This window comes from Vanrija pseudolonga, chromosome 2 (genome assembly GCF_020906515.1).
Source record: "Vanrija pseudolonga chromosome 2, complete sequence".
Classification (NCBI taxonomy): Eukaryota; Fungi; Basidiomycota; class Tremellomycetes; order Trichosporonales; family Trichosporonaceae; genus Vanrija; species Vanrija pseudolonga.
Genome location: NC_085850.1, coordinates 140019 through 156897, shown reverse-complemented (window position 1 = coordinate 156897; position 16879 = coordinate 140019). Strand labels below are relative to the sequence as shown.

Genomic DNA, 16879 nt, shown 5'->3' with positions numbered 1-16879 from the left:
CACCACCCAAGCCACATCCTACTGCCACACTGCCGTTAGCGCCCGTCCAACAAGTGAACTTACAATCGACCACAACCCGTCCAGCGACCTTGCCGGCGTGCATCCGGCGATAAATATCATCAATGTTGCGCAAGGGCTCGACAACAACCTGCTGCTTGACATGTCCGTCCGCGACGATCTGGAGCGCCTCGAGCGCGTCGAGGCGGGAGCCGACATAGCTCGTGACGATGGACTTGCGCTCCACGACGGACGTGAGCATGTCGGCCTTGAACTCGCTCCCCTCGGGCGGGATGCCGACGGCCACCACGCGCCCACCGGGCCGGATATAGCGCATCGCGAGGGTGTACGCTTCCACTTTGGGACTGGTGACGAGCGCGGCGTGCGGCCCGCGCCCGTCGGTCGTGGCGCCCTGGATCGCGGAGACCATGTCCTCGACGAGCTTGAAGTCGAGGAAGGCGCGCACGCCGTTCGCCTCACACATCGCCTGCTTGTCCGCGCCCGAGTCGATCGCGATGACGTTCAGGCCCATGAACACGGCGTACTGGACCGCCAGGGAGCCCAGGCCGCCGCCAGCGCCGGGGATGGCGATCCACTGGCCTGCGCGCGTGTTGGACTCCTTGAGCGCACGCCAGACTGTCAGGCCGGCGCAGAGGACGGGCGCGGCGATGGCCAGGTCGAGGTTGGCCGGGATGGGCGTCAGCTGGGACGTGTACGATACGGCGCTGGGGATGTTAGCTGGTGGGAGGCGGAGGACGTACTATTGCTGGAAGGTGCCCGGCTCGTCGAACACAGAGTGCTTCGCCTCGGCGCAGATGGCCTCGTCGCCGGCTAGACACGTCTCGCACTGGTTACACGAGTGGATGATGTACTTGATCCCGACTGCGGCGTCAGCCCTGCTCTCTGTTTTTTTGGCCAACTCACCCCGGTCCCCGACCTTGAGCTTCGTGATGGGGTCGTTGAGCGCGACGATCTCCCCCGTGCCCTCGTGCCCGGCGATGCAGGGCCGCGGGGTGGGCAGGGCGAACTCGTCGTGGATGAGGCTGTAGTCGGACTGCGGGGCGTGAGTTGCCGTGCGTGCGGCCCACCCACAGAGGAGTGGAGGAGGACTTACATGGCACACGCCAGAGTAGCGCAGACGCACGAGCGCCTGCCCCGGCTTCAGGTCCTCTGGCTGCACTACCGGGATGGTCTCGACTACCGTCCCGGCCTCTTTGGAGCGCGAGACTGCTGCGAGCTGCGTCGTGGGGATGGGCGTGATGGTCATGGTGTGCGGTTGGGGGCTGTGCTTTGTGGGACGGGGTACTCCAGCTCATCAGCTCGGCGTCGCGCGTCATATAGTCGCCGAGCGAGGGGAGGAGCTATGTAGGTGCCCCACCCGCCGTCGGCGAGGCCCCGCCGGCAAGCATGTATGTACTCGATACGCGCATCGATGTCATGTCAGCAGTCAACAGCCCCTCGGTTTGGCGGTACTCTGCACGCCGTTATCTGTACTCCGCGGCATGTTGCCATGTTCCGACTCGCCTATCGAGTAACTTGGTTGCGATACTCGATAATTCTGGCTAAACTCGGAGATGGGTGGCCGACATGTCTCTAGACGCCGAAGGGGTAGCTTATGTACAGCACATGCATATGTATCGCGTAGATGTATGGTATCGTCGCGTATCTGCTATCCTGTGCATTCAAGCAGACTCCTCGCTTGGCAGGACAACCGCGGACACGGCTGTCCGTCTCCATCGCCTCGTCTACTCGAGCACACGCACGAGCAGCGGCATCTCCGGGGCAAGTGGCAGCCCCTGCCCCAAGCTGTACGACCTCAAGTCGATCCCACTACGCGGCGTCAGCTTCACCCACGCCCCACGACTCACGGCATGCGGCGCTGCTCCGGCATATCGGGCAGGACCTCAAAGCTAAAGCTCCGGAGGAGGACGAACAGCGCGACCTTGATCTCGGCAATCGAGAACCTGTACCCAATGCAGTTACGCGGCCCGCCGATAAACGTCATGAGGTTGGCGTAGATCCCCGGCGTCTTGATGGTCGGCTCGGTCGCGTGGCGGTCGGGGTTGAACGTGGTAGCGTCTGGGCCCCAGATGCTCGACGCGACGTTGACGCTCGCGATGGCTGGGGCGGCGTGAGTGGGTGAGTGGATAGGCAGGGCCACGCGGCCAACTTACGGATCATGACTGTCGTGCCCTTGCGCAACACGACACTGTCGACCAGGCTCCCGTCACGCCCCTTGGTCGGCTTGCTGAGCGGGATTACCACGTCGCTCATGGCCATGCGAATCGTGTTTGATACGGGCGAGTGGATGCGCAAGATCTCGCGCACAAAGTACTCGAGGTACGTGAGGCCGTTGAGCGTGTCGCTGGGGTGGGTCAGAACTGGACCGTCGGCCAAGGACCCACAAGCTCGGGTTGTCCTCCTCCACCGTCAGGATCTCCTTGCGTAGCTTGTCTTGCATCTCCGGGTGACGCCCCAGCCGCCACAGCGCGTACGACATGGCAACGGCGGTGGTTTCGGCCCCAGCAAAGAGCTACAGTCAGCTCGGCCGCAGTTGATGCACCCACGAAGGTCCGGATCTGGTCTACGATCTCATCCGTGGTCATCTTCTCTGACGTCTTGGACGCCAGGTTGGACTTGAGCAGCAGCGAGACGAGGTCGCGTCCGAGCTCCGACTTGGCATCGCCCCCGGCGGCTTCAAGCGCGGCCATCTTGTTCCCCACCAGGCGCTGGGGTCAGTTTTTGGAGCAACAACAGCCAACTCACCTTCCCGACCTTGACCGCTGCGTCGTTGTACGCCGTCATCTTGACCTGTGCGTCGACGGGCTGCGCGTGACTCAGCCACGCTGGCCCCGGTCTCCACACGCACAATCTTCTCCAGCACGGGCATCATCGCAAACAGCTGCGCGAGCTCGCGCTTGCCCTTCTGCCCTAGCGACACCTGCATCGCGCGCCAGGCGTCGGTGAACTCGGACGGCGAGCTGTTGAGCGCCGCCGTGTCGTGGCTGAAGCCCGCCGTGCCGATCACGTCGAGCGCGAACTCGGCCAGAGGCTTTTGCACGTCGACCTTGCGGCGTCCGCCGACGACCTGGGCGGCGTCAGCCTCCACTTCGGACGCCACGCACAATCTTGTCGTCGCCCTCGGCCCTGCGTGCGAGCGCGACGCCGTCGTTCGCAGGGTCGAAGAACGACGCAAACTTGTCGCGGAGCTCAAACGCCTTGTCGTAGAAGAGGGGCACGAGCTCGCGGATAGCGGGCGGCCCAAACGTGGGGTTCATGGCCTGGGCGGCCAAGTCAGTGTCCGCCGAATACCCGCGCCGCCCGCGCCCCCACCTTGCGCGCCCGCCGGTGCGGGTTGCCCTCGAGCATTAGCAGGCCCTGCCCGCCGACGAGGATGCCGAGGAGGTTGAGCAGGCGCGGGGGCTTCTGGAACACCTCGTCGTTGGCGAGCATGTAGCTCATCGCGCCGGGGTCAGTAGAGTAGAAGATGTGTGTGCCGAAGAAGCCGTGGATGCGGCCGGTAGGCCACGGCTCGGTCCACTCGAGCGGGAGGCTGCTGTCGGTGCCGTCGTCGTTGGCCGAGTCGAGAAAGTCGCGCCAGTTGCCAAAGACCGCCGACGAGTTCACTGGGCCGTGCAGGTTGGCGAATGATGGGTGGAGCGAGGCGCGGCGGTACGGGTACAGGTAGGCCCAGGTGAGGAGCGCGACGAGGACCAGCGCCGCCGGGACGGTGACGAGCAGCGACGTGCCCGCGACCACGGCGGCCACAGCGGCCACCGGCGCCAGCACCTGCGGTAGCGACGAGTTGGTCATGAGGCCGAGTGAGAGGAGTGGGTGATGGGAAGAGGAGAGGGCGGCGGGCGGCGGGCGGCGCTCGGTGCATATAACCGTCCGTCGGAGGAGAGCAAGAGCCCCAGGAAGCAAGCACGCAACAGCGTCAGTGTTCGTAGACGTGCCTCGACTGTCCTCGCGACGACGACGCCGGCTCTCTCCCCAGATCTTCCGGCCGGCCTTGATGTCCTGAAACAAAATAAACTCTGGCAATGATGCAACTCTCTTTACATTGTGAGTGGCTGTATGCCTGCCACTTACCCGGCATCGGGACGGATATTCCGGCCGGAGGAGCCGGAGGAGCCGATACGAGGATGGTTTCTCCTTGTGGCACTTGCTCTTCATGTCAGCCATGCCTCCTTTGTCCTCCTTTGCCGCCGGCACCTCGTCGTGGCTGAGAAATGCATCAGATGTCTGTCATTATGATCGTAAAGTCCCTATCGCTATCGCTGTTGCTGCTGTATCCGGTGGCTACACAGTGTCCCCGGTATATTTATCTACTGTACAAACCTCAACCCTTGCCCTACTCATCGACCATGCGCATGAGCAGCGGCACCTCGGGTGCCGTCTCGAGCCCCTGTCCGACAGAGTACGACCGCAGGTCGAGCCCCGACATGCGCAGCTGCTGGGGGTTGGACGGGAGGGGCTCGAACGCAAACGTGCGGAGGAGGGTGAAGATGACGACCTTTGTCTCGGCGAGGCTGAAGCGGTATCCGATGCAGTTGCGCGTGCCGCCGAGGAACGTCATGAGGTTGCCGTACACGCCTGGCACCTTGACCTTTGGCTCCTGTACATGGCGGTCGGGGATGAACTCGGACGCGTCGGGCCCCCAGATGGTCTTGTCGACGTTCACGTTGGCTATTGGGATGAAGATTGCCTGGCCCTTGGGCACCATGATCGAGTCCATCATGCGGCCGTCACGCCCGCGGATGGGCTTGCCGAGCGGGATGTGCGTGTCCTCCGCGGCGACGCGCAGCGCGATGCCCACGGGTGCGTGGAGGCGGAGCACCTCGCGCACAAAGTACTCGAGGAACGTGAGGCTGTTGAGTGTTTCAAGGCTAGGCTGGTCGTCGTCGATCGACATGATCTCCTCGCGCAGGCGCGCCTGCATCTCCGGATGCCGCGCAAGTCGGTAGAGGATGTACGACATGGTTACGGAGGTGGTCTCGGCGCCGGCGAACAGCAGCGTGCGGATCTGGTCGACGACGTCGTCGGTGCTCATCTTGAGGTGGGCGGGAACGTTGGGACCCGAGTTGGCGAGGATGAGGTTGGAGACCACGTCGCGCCCCAGCTCGGTCTTGGGGTCCACACCGGTGTGGAGGGCAGCGTTGAGAGCCGACACCTTGTCGTTGACGAGGCGCTGGGGGGTGTGAGTGGGTGGTTTGGAACAGTGGGTCAAAGAGCACCTACCCTTCCGACATCGACCACGGCGGCGTTGTACTTGGTCATCTTGGCCTGGGCGTCGAGGGGCTGCAGTGTGAGCACGAGGCCGGCATGGGTTGTGTTCCACTTACAATCTTCTCGAGCAGAGGCGCACCAGCGAAGATCTGGGCAATCTCGCGCTTCTCGACGGTGCCAAACGACTCGAGCATCGCACGCCAGGTGTCGGTGAACTCGGACTGGCGCTCAGCCACAGCGCCAATGTTGTAGCTGAACCCTGCGGCACCGATGCAGTCGAGGCCCACCTCGCCCATGTAGGTCTGGACATCGACTTTGCGGGTGCCGGGGATACGCTCTGACGCGTCGGGGGCCTTGCGGGAAGTCAGGAGGCCGTCGTTGGCGGGGTCGAAGAAGGAGACAAACTTGTCGCGGAGCTCCTGGGCCTTGTCGTAGAAGATGGGCACCATGGCGCGGACGGCGGGCGCGTTAAAGGTCGGGTTCATGACCTTGCGGCAGCGGCGGTGGGCGTCGCCGGAGAGCACGGCGAGGCCGTTACGGCCGACCAAGATGCCGAGCAGGTTGAAGTAGCGGTCGGGCTTGGGGAAGAGGTGCGAGTTGTTGAGGACGTGGTTGAGCGCCGTCAGGTCGGTCGTGTAGAACATGTGGCTGCCCATGTGGGAGTGGAAGCGGCCCGTGTGCCACTTCTCGACCCAGTCGATAGGGAGAGCAGCACCCGCGCCGTCCTCGTTGGGTGTGTTCTTAAAGTCGGCCCAGTTGCCCTCCCACCAGCTGGTGGGGACGTCGGGACCGGGGAGGTTGCCAAAGTCACCGCTCAGCGACCACGTCGGGTAGTGGAAGACGTAGAGGTAGATCGCGAAGAGGAGGAGGGCGAAGCCGAGCGGGATGGAGAGGTACAGTGGCGCCGAGAGCAGCCAGGCGATCGGGTGGAGGAGGTTGGGCAGCGACCACGACCAGCTGGAACTGCTCGCGTCGAGCGGCCACACCGGGAGCGACCGCGAACCGTTGGCCGGGAGGATCAAGAGGTCTGGGAGGGTCATTGTCGCTGCTGCCATTGTGAGAGGTGGTGTCGTCGTCGTCTTTGTGAGTTTCTCGAGGGCTGGCACTGGCCCGATAAACAAACGGCTCCGCGGTTTATATCTGGCCGCATCTTGAAACGCTCTCTTCGCGTGGGGCTTGGCGAGACCGAGAGGACGGCCATATCGTGCGCGTTGTTGGACCTGACTTGTTCGCTTGAGCGACCGACACCAACAGTGAGCAAGAAGGCGGCTGTAGCCTGCCGTGGAGCGACGGGACGCGGTCTCCTCCACTAACGCGTGTCTGAAACCCAGTTATCAGGCTGGTCGCTGACCTGACCCGATGTTAGCACGCGCTCCAGGCACTCGAGAGGAACGCGAGCCCAGTTGTTGTGTGCCAGGGGGGTATGAACGGCAAGAAACAACTGCTGGACGGGCTGTGAGCACCGGCCGATGGACGTCGGAGGGACGTCAAAGAGGGCTATCTGCCGAACCTGGGCCAGTGGTTGGGCCATCCGTGGCGTGAGTTTGGCGGTACCTGGCCTCGGTTGGACCGGAAATGGGACAACGAGCACCGTCGAGCAGGCAGGTCGGATGTCGGGTGTAGCCAGGACCATGCAGGGGGAGGTGCCGTGTCTGGTCCGGCTTGCTCATGTCGAAACGCGCTAGCAATCTTGGAAACCCGTCCATCTTGATGTTCTGTCTCAGATGATAACCACCCGACATGCCCACCTGCTGCCAACCATGTCCATCCCATGATCTCGGCAGCCGCAAATCGGGCTTAGCGTCGGAAAAGAACTGGCATCACGCGGCTGGGGCCACCCCCCCCCCCCCCGGCGCATGCACGGATGCACATACAGTGCACGCGTGGTAGGCACGGAATGCATCGCGCACAATGATGCATCGAATACAGTCACACGCGTCGTCGTCGGATGATACGGACAGGGAGGGGTGTTTACCGCTGGGTGGCCGCTGGGCTGGGTTGGCGTGTTATCGGTTGGGCATTTGCGTTTCGTTCAACGCCTGTCAAGTGGGTGTCGCGTCGCGCGTTGTTGGGTGTTGTCGAGAGGAGTCGTCGCGTGTTGCTGTTTGGCGACAGAGAGGAGGGGGAGACAACGCGGATGCTGGCCAGGCTTGTGGAACGGTATACAGGGGGGTGAACTACAGTTGGTGGTGGGAGGGACGAGGACGAGACGGGGACGGAGAGCAACTTGGCGGACTTCTTGCTGGACTGGCGAGTATAGGAACAGTCTACTAGAAAAGACTTAGGAGGCACGCAGCGTGCCTTTACTTGGTGGAGTGCGCTTGGAGTAGTGCGCTTATGGACGGAGCGCGGCGCAGCCTTCGCGGCGAAGCGACGCGTAGAGAGGGGAGACGAGGACTAGGAGAGACATAGAATGAGAGTGGGTGCCGCGCGGCCATGGTCGTGCTGGGGAGGAGGTCGGCGCCGTGCGTTGGGTTAATGGAGTGTGACGTGGCGCGGCGCACAGGGCGTGCCGGGACGACCAGCGCAGGTGCGGAGGGTAGCAGCCGCCGTCGCCGCCGTCGTCGTAGTCGTTCGGGGTGGTGCTTGGCCGACTATGCATGCAGTTAGCGACGAACGGGACAGCGAGGTACAAGGGGGGGAGGTGGGCTGGTCTGAACTGGACGCGACGCGACGCGACTTGGCGGAGCATTCCGCAACAAGTGCCCAATGGCGGCGGCGGCAGCGGCGACAACACTGTCGCGACGTCGCCGCACATGGCCGCTGCTTAAGTCGCCGACGCGCGACGCGACGACCTCGTGCATCTGCACACTCCACTCACACTTGAGCCACGTCGCTGGACGCGCCCGGAGCGACGAGTACCACTTTTTCAGGCTCTCGGCCGGTGAGCTCGGGCGGGGGTGGTGATGCGGCGGCGCGTGGGGATGCCCATGCGCCATGTCGAGGGCGTGGGCGTGCGCATGGGTTACCGCCTCGTGGTGGTGGTGGCGGCGCTTTGTGCTGTTGTTGCGCCTGGTATTCTTCTGCCGACGGCTTGTTGGCTGCTGCTTGTTGTGGTGCTGCAGCGGGAGCACGACAATGTCAATCTCAAACAAGCCATGGTCGCGTGCGAGCTCGTAGTCGCCATCGTAGTCGTACTCGTTGGAGCTGGTCTCGTAGCCGCGGTCACAGGGATGGACGCGGACGCTGGTCACCTGCTTGTTGATCGTGTCGTCGTCGAGCCAGAGACCGAGCGAGCTGACGGGCGAGGACTTGGCCGTCGTCGTCGGGGAGGGGGACGGGGAGGACGACGAGCGCGAGGAGCGGCGGAAGGGCATGTGGGTGGGGGTGGGGGATTAAACGCGGTGTAGGTAGTAGTAACTGTCAGTATACCACAGCGCCGAGGCACTGGGGGAGACCTGAGAGGGCGGGCATGGTAGAGAGCACGCCAGATTTTATGGACCGAGATCTGGGGGCAGGCTACCCCCATGCACCTGCAACGACGAGGACATCTGGGGGCCTGATAACAACAACGGCGACCAATGGTGCCCTCGTTTAGTCGTCTACGTCGGTTGCAGCGAGTGCATGGGGCTCTCCATCAAATTTCGGCCACTGTCGTCGTGGTCGTCTTGCTCTCGCACCCATCGCGGTGGGCTCTCAGTGGCCAAGGCAGGTGTGACGAGCGCGCTGTGCGGCATTTTGCAACCGACGTAGTCGTCGGGCGCGGAGGGGAGCGTGGCAGCGTGCGCTTGGGGCCGGCGTAAACGACAGGGGGGAGCAACAGCAGCACGCCGGGGCCATTCGGATTCTGGCCATGTGAGACAATGGCGCCCGGCAGTGCACGTATGGGGCCGCTGGGGCCACCTGGGGAGGTGCGAGGTGGCAAGTGCCGAGGAGGGAGGGAGGGTGTCAGCGGGCATGATGTCAGTGGATGCCCAGTGGCCAATGGGTCTGTGGTCGCGCCGAGCGCCTTGGCGGGCGTGCACGCGCCAGCCTGCGGCCTGCGGGCGACCGCGCAAGGGAGCGCCGGCCGACGGGCCAGCCGCGGCGAAGAGTGACCGAGTGACCGCTACATCCCAAAGTGTTGAACTGCTACAGTGTGTTTTAAGCAAGATTAATGGCGCCGGTTGAAGGCCGCGGATATAGTATGGTTTTGTGTTTGTTTGTTTTGGTTTATGCGAGCGCGACGCAACCCATGAGCAGGCCATTCGCTCAGAGGGCTGTCCTGCCACGAGTCTCGACAGGGAGTGCGAGCATGATAAAGGCAGTGCTGGGCAGTGTTAGCGCGCTGCTGTCATTGTTCTTATCTGTCCGCGCGCGTTGTTCCGCAAATGACGCGATCCAACAACGTGTCGCGTCCGTCACACTTACGCCACAAAGATGCCGGCCGAAGCGTACACGGGGCCGTTGGGCGTCAGGCCAGCCTTGGAGTAGACGGCGATAATGGGCGCGAACAGACCGGTGACGCGCGACGCGGCCGAGCAGATGGCGTCACCTGTGCCGCGCGAAGGCGTGGGGAAGAGCTCGGGAGCGTAGCCGTACAGCACGCCGTCTGGAAGAGTTAGTACCAAGTCGGGGTCAAGTCGCGCGCGACTCGGGAGGGTCGGCTCGCTCGCTCGCTAGCCGCCACCCAGGCAACCGACGGCCCCACGCCACTCACAGAACGCGTTCTCAAAGAATGCCGCAATCGAGGTCAGAGCGTTGACCTGCACCTGCGTCTTGGCCTGGGTAAGCGCGAACAGGAAGATGCCGGCGAGCAGGGTAAACGAGGCCATGGCGAGCTTGCGGCCCGACCGGCTCCAGTCGACCATGAACGCGGCAAGGATCGAGCCGGGAATACCGCATGCCGCCTGGTACGTGTAGCTGGCGTACGTGTCGCTGAGGTTCATGTTGCCAATGTCCTGGTACTTTTGCGCGAGGTAGGTGCCGAGGAAACCGTTGTACAGGGGGTACGCGAGGCCGAGAGACGCGTAGCAGAGGGTGATGAGCGAGGTGGAGAGGGCGAGGCGCGGGGTCGAGAAGAGCGCGCGGACGTGCTCGAACGACACGTCCTCGAACGAGTTCTTGAGCAGCTCCATGGTCGAGAACTTGGTCTCGACCTTGCCCTTCTCCTCGGCGGAGAGGTAGGGGGACGCGGCGCGCTCGAGGTCCTGCACCGTGAGGCTGCTCTCCTTGCCGTTGCGCTTGGCGATCTTGTGGATGATGTCGACGGCCGCCGCGTCCTTGCCGATCGAGGCGAGGAACTTGGGCGACTCGTACACGGGCATGACGAAGAAACGGAGCGCCCACAGGAAGATCATCATCGCGCCGAGCGTGTAGTAGGTGTAGCGCCAGCCCATGTTGGACTCCTTGGTGCAGAAGGTGCCGGCCTTGGGCGTCTCGCAGCCCCAGCGCGCGAGGAACGCCCACGCGATGAGCGACGCGACGACCTGGCCGACAGCCCACCACACCGAGAGGAGCGTGAGGAGGTACTGCTGCTTTCCGGGGAGGAACTCGACTGGGCCGTGTTAGTGGCGGAGGGAGGGCGCGAGGGGACGGCTGCCGACTCACGGAACATTGTGCCGTCAACGGGCATGTTACCGCCCACACCGAAACCACAGCACGCAATCATGGCGGCGAACGCAGTGAAGTTGTTGGTCGCGCCGGCAGCGATACCGAAGATGCCGCCGATAACAAGGGTGCAGTTCCACGCGAGGCGGCGGCTAGGTGTGTGTGTCAGTGATAGCCGATGGCTGAGGCAGGCAGGCAGGCGGGCGAGGCGAGAACCGCTCGCTACCCGGCATCAGCCGTGCCGTCCACTGCGCTCGCTGCCAACACGACACACCCAACTCACCCAATAATGTCGCACGAGCAGCCCCAGAACGTCGCGCCGATGATGAGACCGACGTAGAGCGCCAGCGTGGCGAGACGGACCTCGGGGTAGCCGCGCCACTCGTTGGCGACGGCGGGCATGATGATGGCGATGCCCTGGAGCCCTGGGGGTGTGAGCTGCCGTTCTGGGACGCAGCGGAGGGGCAAAAGAGCAGAGTAGGAGTGGTAGACGTGGGCAGCGGGGTTGATCTCTGCCTCACCACCCGACCACCTCCCCTCGACCACCCCACCGCCCGCCTCCCTCGCAGCACTCACAAATGTTGTCGGCGAACCAGCCGAACCCAGCGGAGAAGAACAGCTCATACTGATATCTGCCCATTCCAATCTCCGCAATGGCCTTGTTGAGCACCTCGACCTTGGCGAGGAAGGCCGGCTTGATGCCCTCGCGCTTGGCCGTGAGGGTGATGTCGGAGACGAGCGACTCGGTGTCGACGAACGTCTCGTCGTCATCGCGCGCCTTCTTCGACAGGTCGATGGGCGCCTCTGCCTTCTCAGGCGCGAACGTCGCGGCCGTAGCCTTCTCGTTGACGGACATATCGGACGGTCGCGTGCGGGTCGTGCGAGTCGGTCGCGAAAGAGCGACGAGCTAGTGTGGTGGGAAAGAGGATGTCGAGGTTGGCGCGCCCAGAGATTATTTGGGCGCCAGGTGGCTAGCTGTAGCTGCAATGCAGGCCGGAGTATGCGGAGCATGCGGCTCGTCCCACACAGCCGCTAGCGCCGGCTGTCCCTCCCCAGCCCCAGCCAGCAGCTCCACGCTGTCGGAAGTGGGGGGCCGATTGTGCTGCCGACTTTGACCAACGTGCGGCAATCGGTGCACGTTTGCAGCTGCACCAACGGCGCTGATTGGCCCGCTGGCGTCCAGCGCTCGCAATAACTCCCCCTTGACGGATTTCAATGCCGGCGAGTGCCGCTGGCTATTGCTGGCGAGGGGGGTGGTGCGTGCAGTGGCGCTGGCTGGAGGTGACCCGATGCCATGGTGTGACAGTCGTCGTGAACGTGATGAGAGACGAAGCGGATGTGAGTGGACGACAAAGGAGTGGGCCGCGGGCCGTAGTTCTCAGTCGACGTCATGAACGTGCCTGTCGCCTTGTTGTTCAAGGCCGCGTCGCGTCGCGACACGTCGCCTCGACGCGCCCAGAGCGCGCCAAGTGGCGACGCGTCGTTCTCACGAGGCATGACGGTCGCTGGCGTATACTTGGTGGGCGCATGCATGCCACTAGTGAGTTGTCTCGGGCCCAATGATCAGCTTGATCTGCGGGGTGTTTGGCCTCGGGCGTGGGCGGAGCAGGGGCTTGGCCTTCGGCTCTCATTAATGGTTCATGGGTTGGGAGCTGGCAGCCGACCACTGTATGCATCCCAGCTAGTGCAGTGACTTAGTACTGCTCGGCCCTCTCGTAGCCTAGCATACTTGCCATCGCTCGAAGATGTCTACAGCTTTATCAGAGTTGGCGGGCGATGTAGGATAACCATTCCACCCCTATCGGCTCCTCAGCTCCGAACATTTCCGCTGTTACAAACTCTATCAGAATGCCTTATATCCAGAAATAAAAGTCCGGTCCTATTTGTAATAGGGACGCCGTCACGGCCCCAAAACTCCCTGCCGTGTTGACCACCGTGGACTGTCGTGGCAGCCCTGTTCATCTCGTCCGTCAGCCGTGGTCAGCAGGCCTCTTTCTGCGTGCTGGCTCACCGCTACACAGTTGCTGTGCACTGCTCCTCGCACCCCATGCACAGAATGAGGTGTCATATCCCCAGCACTGTGCGCTATCACCCCCCTCTGCTGACCGCAGGCACCCGCCACAAAGCCACCCGGCGGCGCCACCACGGGCCTCCTCCTCACTCCGCTCTCCTCTTCTGCCACCGCCCAAGCCGGACGGACATCTTCTCCCCTACAGACCCTTGATCACCAGCGTCAGTGCGAGCGAAGCCGACGGCAGTGTGGTCGTCACAGATTTCTCACACCCAAACTCATTGACTTGACTCATCACATCACTTACGCCGCAAGGCGGAGCTAGCTAACATGGGCGACGCTGGAGTGGAGGCGAAGACCGGAGACGGCGCAGCGTCGCTGACTGCGCCACTGGCACGCGCGCCGTCCCGCCGTAAAACGTCGCAGCAACAACAAAAGCACAAGCACCTCTTCTCCGTGCCCCTCCCGCACCTCTGGACCCACGGCCACGAGCTCGAGCAGGAACTCGAGTCCCTCCTTCACACTATCACCACGCTCCCTCCACACCTGAGACACCATCGAGACGAGGAGCTGTACACGCTCGTGAATGACAGCTTGGCGACACTGCGGACCGGTGCGCCGCTGGAGCGCACGACAACGATCACGACGCTAGGTCTCGGTCCACCGCCTGACGGAGGGCGTGAAGCGTGGCTGTGTATCATCTCGGCGTTCCTCATCCTCGCCAGCGTCTTCGGCTTCGGTGGGTCATAACCTAGGAGGGGAGACTGACGGCAGTCACCAGCATGGGACAACTTAACGCCTACTACCTCAGTCACCAGCTCAGCGGATATTCCAAGTCGAAGGTGGCGTAAGTTGTGGTGTCTGTACGCATTAACTCACGCCAGATGGATCGCAAGTTGCCAGAGCACGCTCAACTTCGTTCCCTCCGTACTTTGGGGACGCGTGTTCGACGCACACGGAGCACGCGGCCTAGTCATCTCCGGCACGGTGGTGTGCTTCCTCGCCCTCGTCGCCGTGGCTTGTGAGCTGTGCGCTCCCGTCTTTAGCTGACCCCAGTCTCGCACGAGTTCTACCAGTTCCTACTCGCCCACATGCTCTTCGGGATCGGCGCGAGCCTGACCTACTCCCCCGCAACAAGCGTCGCGCCCCACTGGTTCCTCCGGCACCGGAGCACGGCGGTGGGCATCATCGTGTGCGGTGCGGGGCTTGGCGGCGTGGTGTACCCCATCATGATCAAGCAGCTTACCGACCTGTTGGGTGAGCTAGCTACTTCGTGTCACAGCTCACACCAGTGTTCCGCGACGCCATCCTCATCATTGCCGGCGTGACCGCCGCACTCATGCTCCCCGCGTGTGTGTGGCTCAAGACTCGCCTGCCGCCACACAGGCCGCCGGCGTGGCGTGACCTCAGCAAGCCGTGGCGCGAGAAGGAGTATGCGTTCCTCGTGCTCGGTGCAGCCGTGTTCACACTCAAGTGCGTCCTACAGCGCCGATCCGCGCTGACTGGCCCCAGCTTCTTCACGCCGTACTTTGACGCGCCTGTACTCGCGGCCAACAACCTCGCCCCAAACGTGGCGTCGTACGCCGTCGCACTCCTCCAGACAGGCTCGTTCGTGGGCCGCGTGCTGGCCGGCGTCCTAGCCGACAAAGTCGGCGTGTGGAACCTCTTCGGGAGCGTGGGCTTCGCCACGCCCATCTGGGTGCTCGCGACGTGGATCCCGCACGTCGGGTCAGCGGGTGGCATCGTCGCGCTGCTCGGGTACGGCGTGCTCTCCGGAGCGTGGATCACGCTCGTGTCCGCCTCGGCGGCGGCCATCTCGCCCACCCGCGAGATTGGGTTGCGGCTCGGCATGCTCTGGTCGGCGACGGGGCCGCCTATCCTCATTGGGCCGAGCGTGAGCGGGCAGTTGATCGCAGCGACAGGGGGAAAGTTTACCTACGCTGGCGTGTTTTGTGGGGTCACGCTGTTCGCTGGCGCGGTGCTGATCGTCGTGCCGCATGTTGGCAACTGGCTGAGGAGGCGGAAGCGGCGAGTCGCCGAGGACGAGACCCCGGCGGGGTTTGAGTCGGTTGCTCCGCGGAGTAGCAGTACCAGCAGCCCATCACTCCAGCTTCGCGACCTCGGTGAGGTGCACGACGGCGCCGAGGCAAAGGACGACGACGCGGAGGCCACGTTCGGCCCTGAAACGAGCGCGAGCACCACACTCGTCGACATTGCCTCCCTCAACAAACCCTAGACAGCCCGAGGCTATGTACAAACAATGCATGGATCTATCCCTAAGCAGCGTCGCTGATCACGTCGACGAGCTTGCTGACCGTGCTGCCGCAGTTGGTTCCCCAGCGCTGGGGCGTAGTCTGGAGGTAGAGCACGCCGTTCTCGACGGCCGCCTCGGCATAGCTGTCGCCGTGCTTGCGGTCGCTGGTGAGCTCGTCGACGATGCGTAGCACGACCTCGTTGGACGTCACGACCTCCTCCCACGCCTCCTGGAGCAAGTCGTCGCTGTCAAACTTGTTGTACTTGAGTGCCGAGACAAACTCCTCAAAGTACACCTTGGAGAGGTTGCCGAGGCGGTTGTCGGGGTCCTTGTCCTTCTTCACGGGCTCCAGCGCGGCATAGACGGCCTCAAAGTTGGGGTTGAGGACCAGCTTGTCGTTCTTGAGGAGCGTGCGCGCCTCCTCCTGCAGGTTGGCCGCGGCCTCGGTGTAGTCCTTCCCGATGGCGGCCTTGGCCGCAGGCGACAACCTGACGGCGCCGGGGCCAGCGTCCGCCGCGTCCGCCTTGCCGAGCTGCTCGAGGAGCTTGTCCTTGTCGAGCGCGTCGGAAGCGTTGACCCACAGACGGTCCTCCTTGAACACGATGTACAGCTTGCCGTCCTTGATCAACGGCCCGCAGTAGCTGTACACGTTGTCGTGGTCGACGTCGAGCGCGAGCTGGTGCGATGGCACGAGGCGGTTCAGCTCGTCCGCGCCCTCGGGGTAGTCGCGGAGGAAGTACTGCAGCGAGGATGCTACGCCGTCAAAGTAGCTGCGCTGTGTGAGCGGGACGAACGAACGGCACAGCAACAACATACCCGTTGATCACGTCGCCAGGGCGCCCGGCATAGCTGTCCGACGCGGCGACATACGGCGCAATGATGAGAGGGTCGACATTGATGGTCCACTCGGTGCCGAGGAGCTTGGAGATCTCGGCCTCGTACTCTGGCCGCTTCGAGTCCCACTCGTCACGGACTGGCGGCCTGTCAGAGGTTGTCACTAGCTCTCGCCACGTACTGTTCTTCTTCTCCACGAGGGAGAGCTTGGCGGCAGGGGCGAGGGGCATGGTGAAGTGTGCTGGGTATGTTCTGGGGATGGTCGTCTCCCTTCGGCCTCCCCACCTTTGTCTTATATCTCGTCGGCAGACCTCGGCTGTGATCTCGAGCTAGCCTGCCCACATTCGACAACTACTGGCGCCTGATGCGGGTCACCCGCGAGAGTGCGTCCGCGTCATTGCTGCTGCTGCTGCTGCTGCTGCTGCTGCTGCTGCTGGTGGTGGCTGGGATATCGTGGCGCTACCCTCGCCCTGCGCTCCCTGGAATGCCCACAGCCTGCTTCATGTGTCAAGTGTCGTTCCGAGCGCCACTGGAACGAGAGCGACCGAGCTAGCTGCCTGCCTGAAGGGGCATGCAGCAAGCAGTGCTCCTTTGAGCGGGTCGACTCGCGGATGGAGGAGCAGACACCCTGGCCCGCGGCCTTGGCAGGCCGCAATCGATGCCACCACGCCCAAGTCGAGTTGCGCCTCATTGAATGGGGCGCCCTCCCCGGCATGCCGTAAGGGAAGAAGCCCGTCGACGCGTCGACGCGTCAGTACTCGTCGGCCAGCGGACAGCGAACACGCACTGCTCTCCTGACGCATCACGACAGCCTTTGGATCGGATCTCTGGCTGGCGGAGATCTGGTGCAGACAGCGGCGCTGCATGTACATAGCGAGCGGGGGTGAGGCACGCGAAGGAGCCAACACTGGACACCACCCTCGGCACACTGTGCAGGGCCGACCACCCCGTTTCGGTGCTAGTCCTTGCGTTCGGGCCGAAGAGGCGCGGCGTGGACCCTCTCGGCGACGCCACGGCCTGGCATC

General features: G+C 63.5%; 7 protein-coding genes across 7 annotated transcripts; 1 reads left to right on the top strand and 6 right to left on the bottom strand.

The window, feature by feature from the left end:
* Window positions 1-18: 18 nt before the first annotated feature.
* Window positions 19-1264, bottom strand: adh-1_3 (Alcohol dehydrogenase 1; the record flags this gene model as incomplete). The annotated part of the gene is made up of 5 exons (XM_062768333.1): window positions 19-29; window positions 64-722; window positions 759-879; window positions 922-1051; window positions 1112-1264. The coding sequence occupies 5 exons, from the start codon at window positions 1262-1264 to the stop codon at window positions 19-21; spliced, it is 1074 nt and encodes a 357-aa protein (XP_062624317.1).
* A 478-nt stretch (window positions 1265-1742) lies between these two features.
* On the bottom strand, window positions 1743-3810 carry CYP4F8 (Cytochrome P450 4F8; the record flags this gene model as incomplete). The annotated part of the gene is made up of 9 exons (XM_062768332.1): window positions 1743-1827; window positions 1866-2118; window positions 2172-2362; window positions 2403-2530; window positions 2565-2726; window positions 2764-2823; window positions 2867-3085; window positions 3123-3278; window positions 3331-3810. The coding sequence occupies 9 exons, from the start codon at window positions 3808-3810 to the stop codon at window positions 1743-1745; spliced, it is 1734 nt and encodes a 577-aa protein (XP_062624316.1).
* A 541-nt stretch (window positions 3811-4351) lies between these two features.
* Window positions 4352-6266, bottom strand: CYP72A15 (Cytochrome P450 72A15; the record flags this gene model as incomplete). The annotated part of the gene is made up of 3 exons (XM_062768331.1): window positions 4352-5188; window positions 5239-5298; window positions 5463-6266. 3 exons carry the CDS (start codon window positions 6264-6266, stop codon window positions 4352-4354), a joined length of 1701 nt encoding a protein of 566 aa, XP_062624315.1.
* An 878-nt stretch (window positions 6267-7144) lies between these two features.
* Window positions 7145-8629, bottom strand: LOC62_02G001832 (uncharacterized protein). Its single transcript, XM_062768330.1, has 2 exons — window positions 8048-8629; window positions 7145-7820 (listed from the first exon to the last, which is right to left on the bottom strand). Exons 1-2 carry the CDS (start codon window positions 8541-8543, stop codon window positions 7702-7704), a joined length of 615 nt encoding a protein of 204 aa, XP_062624314.1. The 5' UTR covers window positions 8544-8629; the 3' UTR covers window positions 7145-7701.
* Window positions 8630-9260: 631 nt separating this feature from the next.
* Window positions 9261-11683, bottom strand: mfs1_5 (MFS siderochrome iron transporter 1). The gene is made up of 6 exons (XM_062768329.1): window positions 11332-11683; window positions 11039-11180; window positions 10756-10907; window positions 9866-10702; window positions 9577-9757; window positions 9261-9475 (listed from the first exon to the last, which is right to left on the bottom strand). The coding sequence occupies exons 1-6, from the start codon at window positions 11609-11611 to the stop codon at window positions 9418-9420; spliced, it is 1650 nt and encodes a 549-aa protein (XP_062624313.1). The 5' UTR covers window positions 11612-11683; the 3' UTR covers window positions 9261-9417.
* Window positions 11684-13051: 1368 nt separating this feature from the next.
* On the top strand, window positions 13052-15049 carry asaE_21 (MFS transporter asaE). Its single transcript, XM_062768328.1, has 6 exons — window positions 13052-13505; window positions 13541-13613; window positions 13651-13787; window positions 13823-14023; window positions 14059-14239; window positions 14279-15049. The coding sequence occupies exons 1-6, from the start codon at window positions 13097-13099 to the stop codon at window positions 15000-15002; spliced, it is 1725 nt and encodes a 574-aa protein (XP_062624312.1). The 5' UTR covers window positions 13052-13096; the 3' UTR covers window positions 15003-15049.
* On the bottom strand, window positions 15043-16084 carry LOC62_02G001829 (uncharacterized protein; the record flags this gene model as incomplete). The annotated part of the gene is made up of 3 exons (XM_062768327.1): window positions 15043-15790; window positions 15837-15993; window positions 16036-16084. 3 exons carry the CDS (start codon window positions 16082-16084, stop codon window positions 15043-15045), a joined length of 954 nt encoding a protein of 317 aa, XP_062624311.1.
* Window positions 16085-16879: the final 795 nt, after the last annotated feature.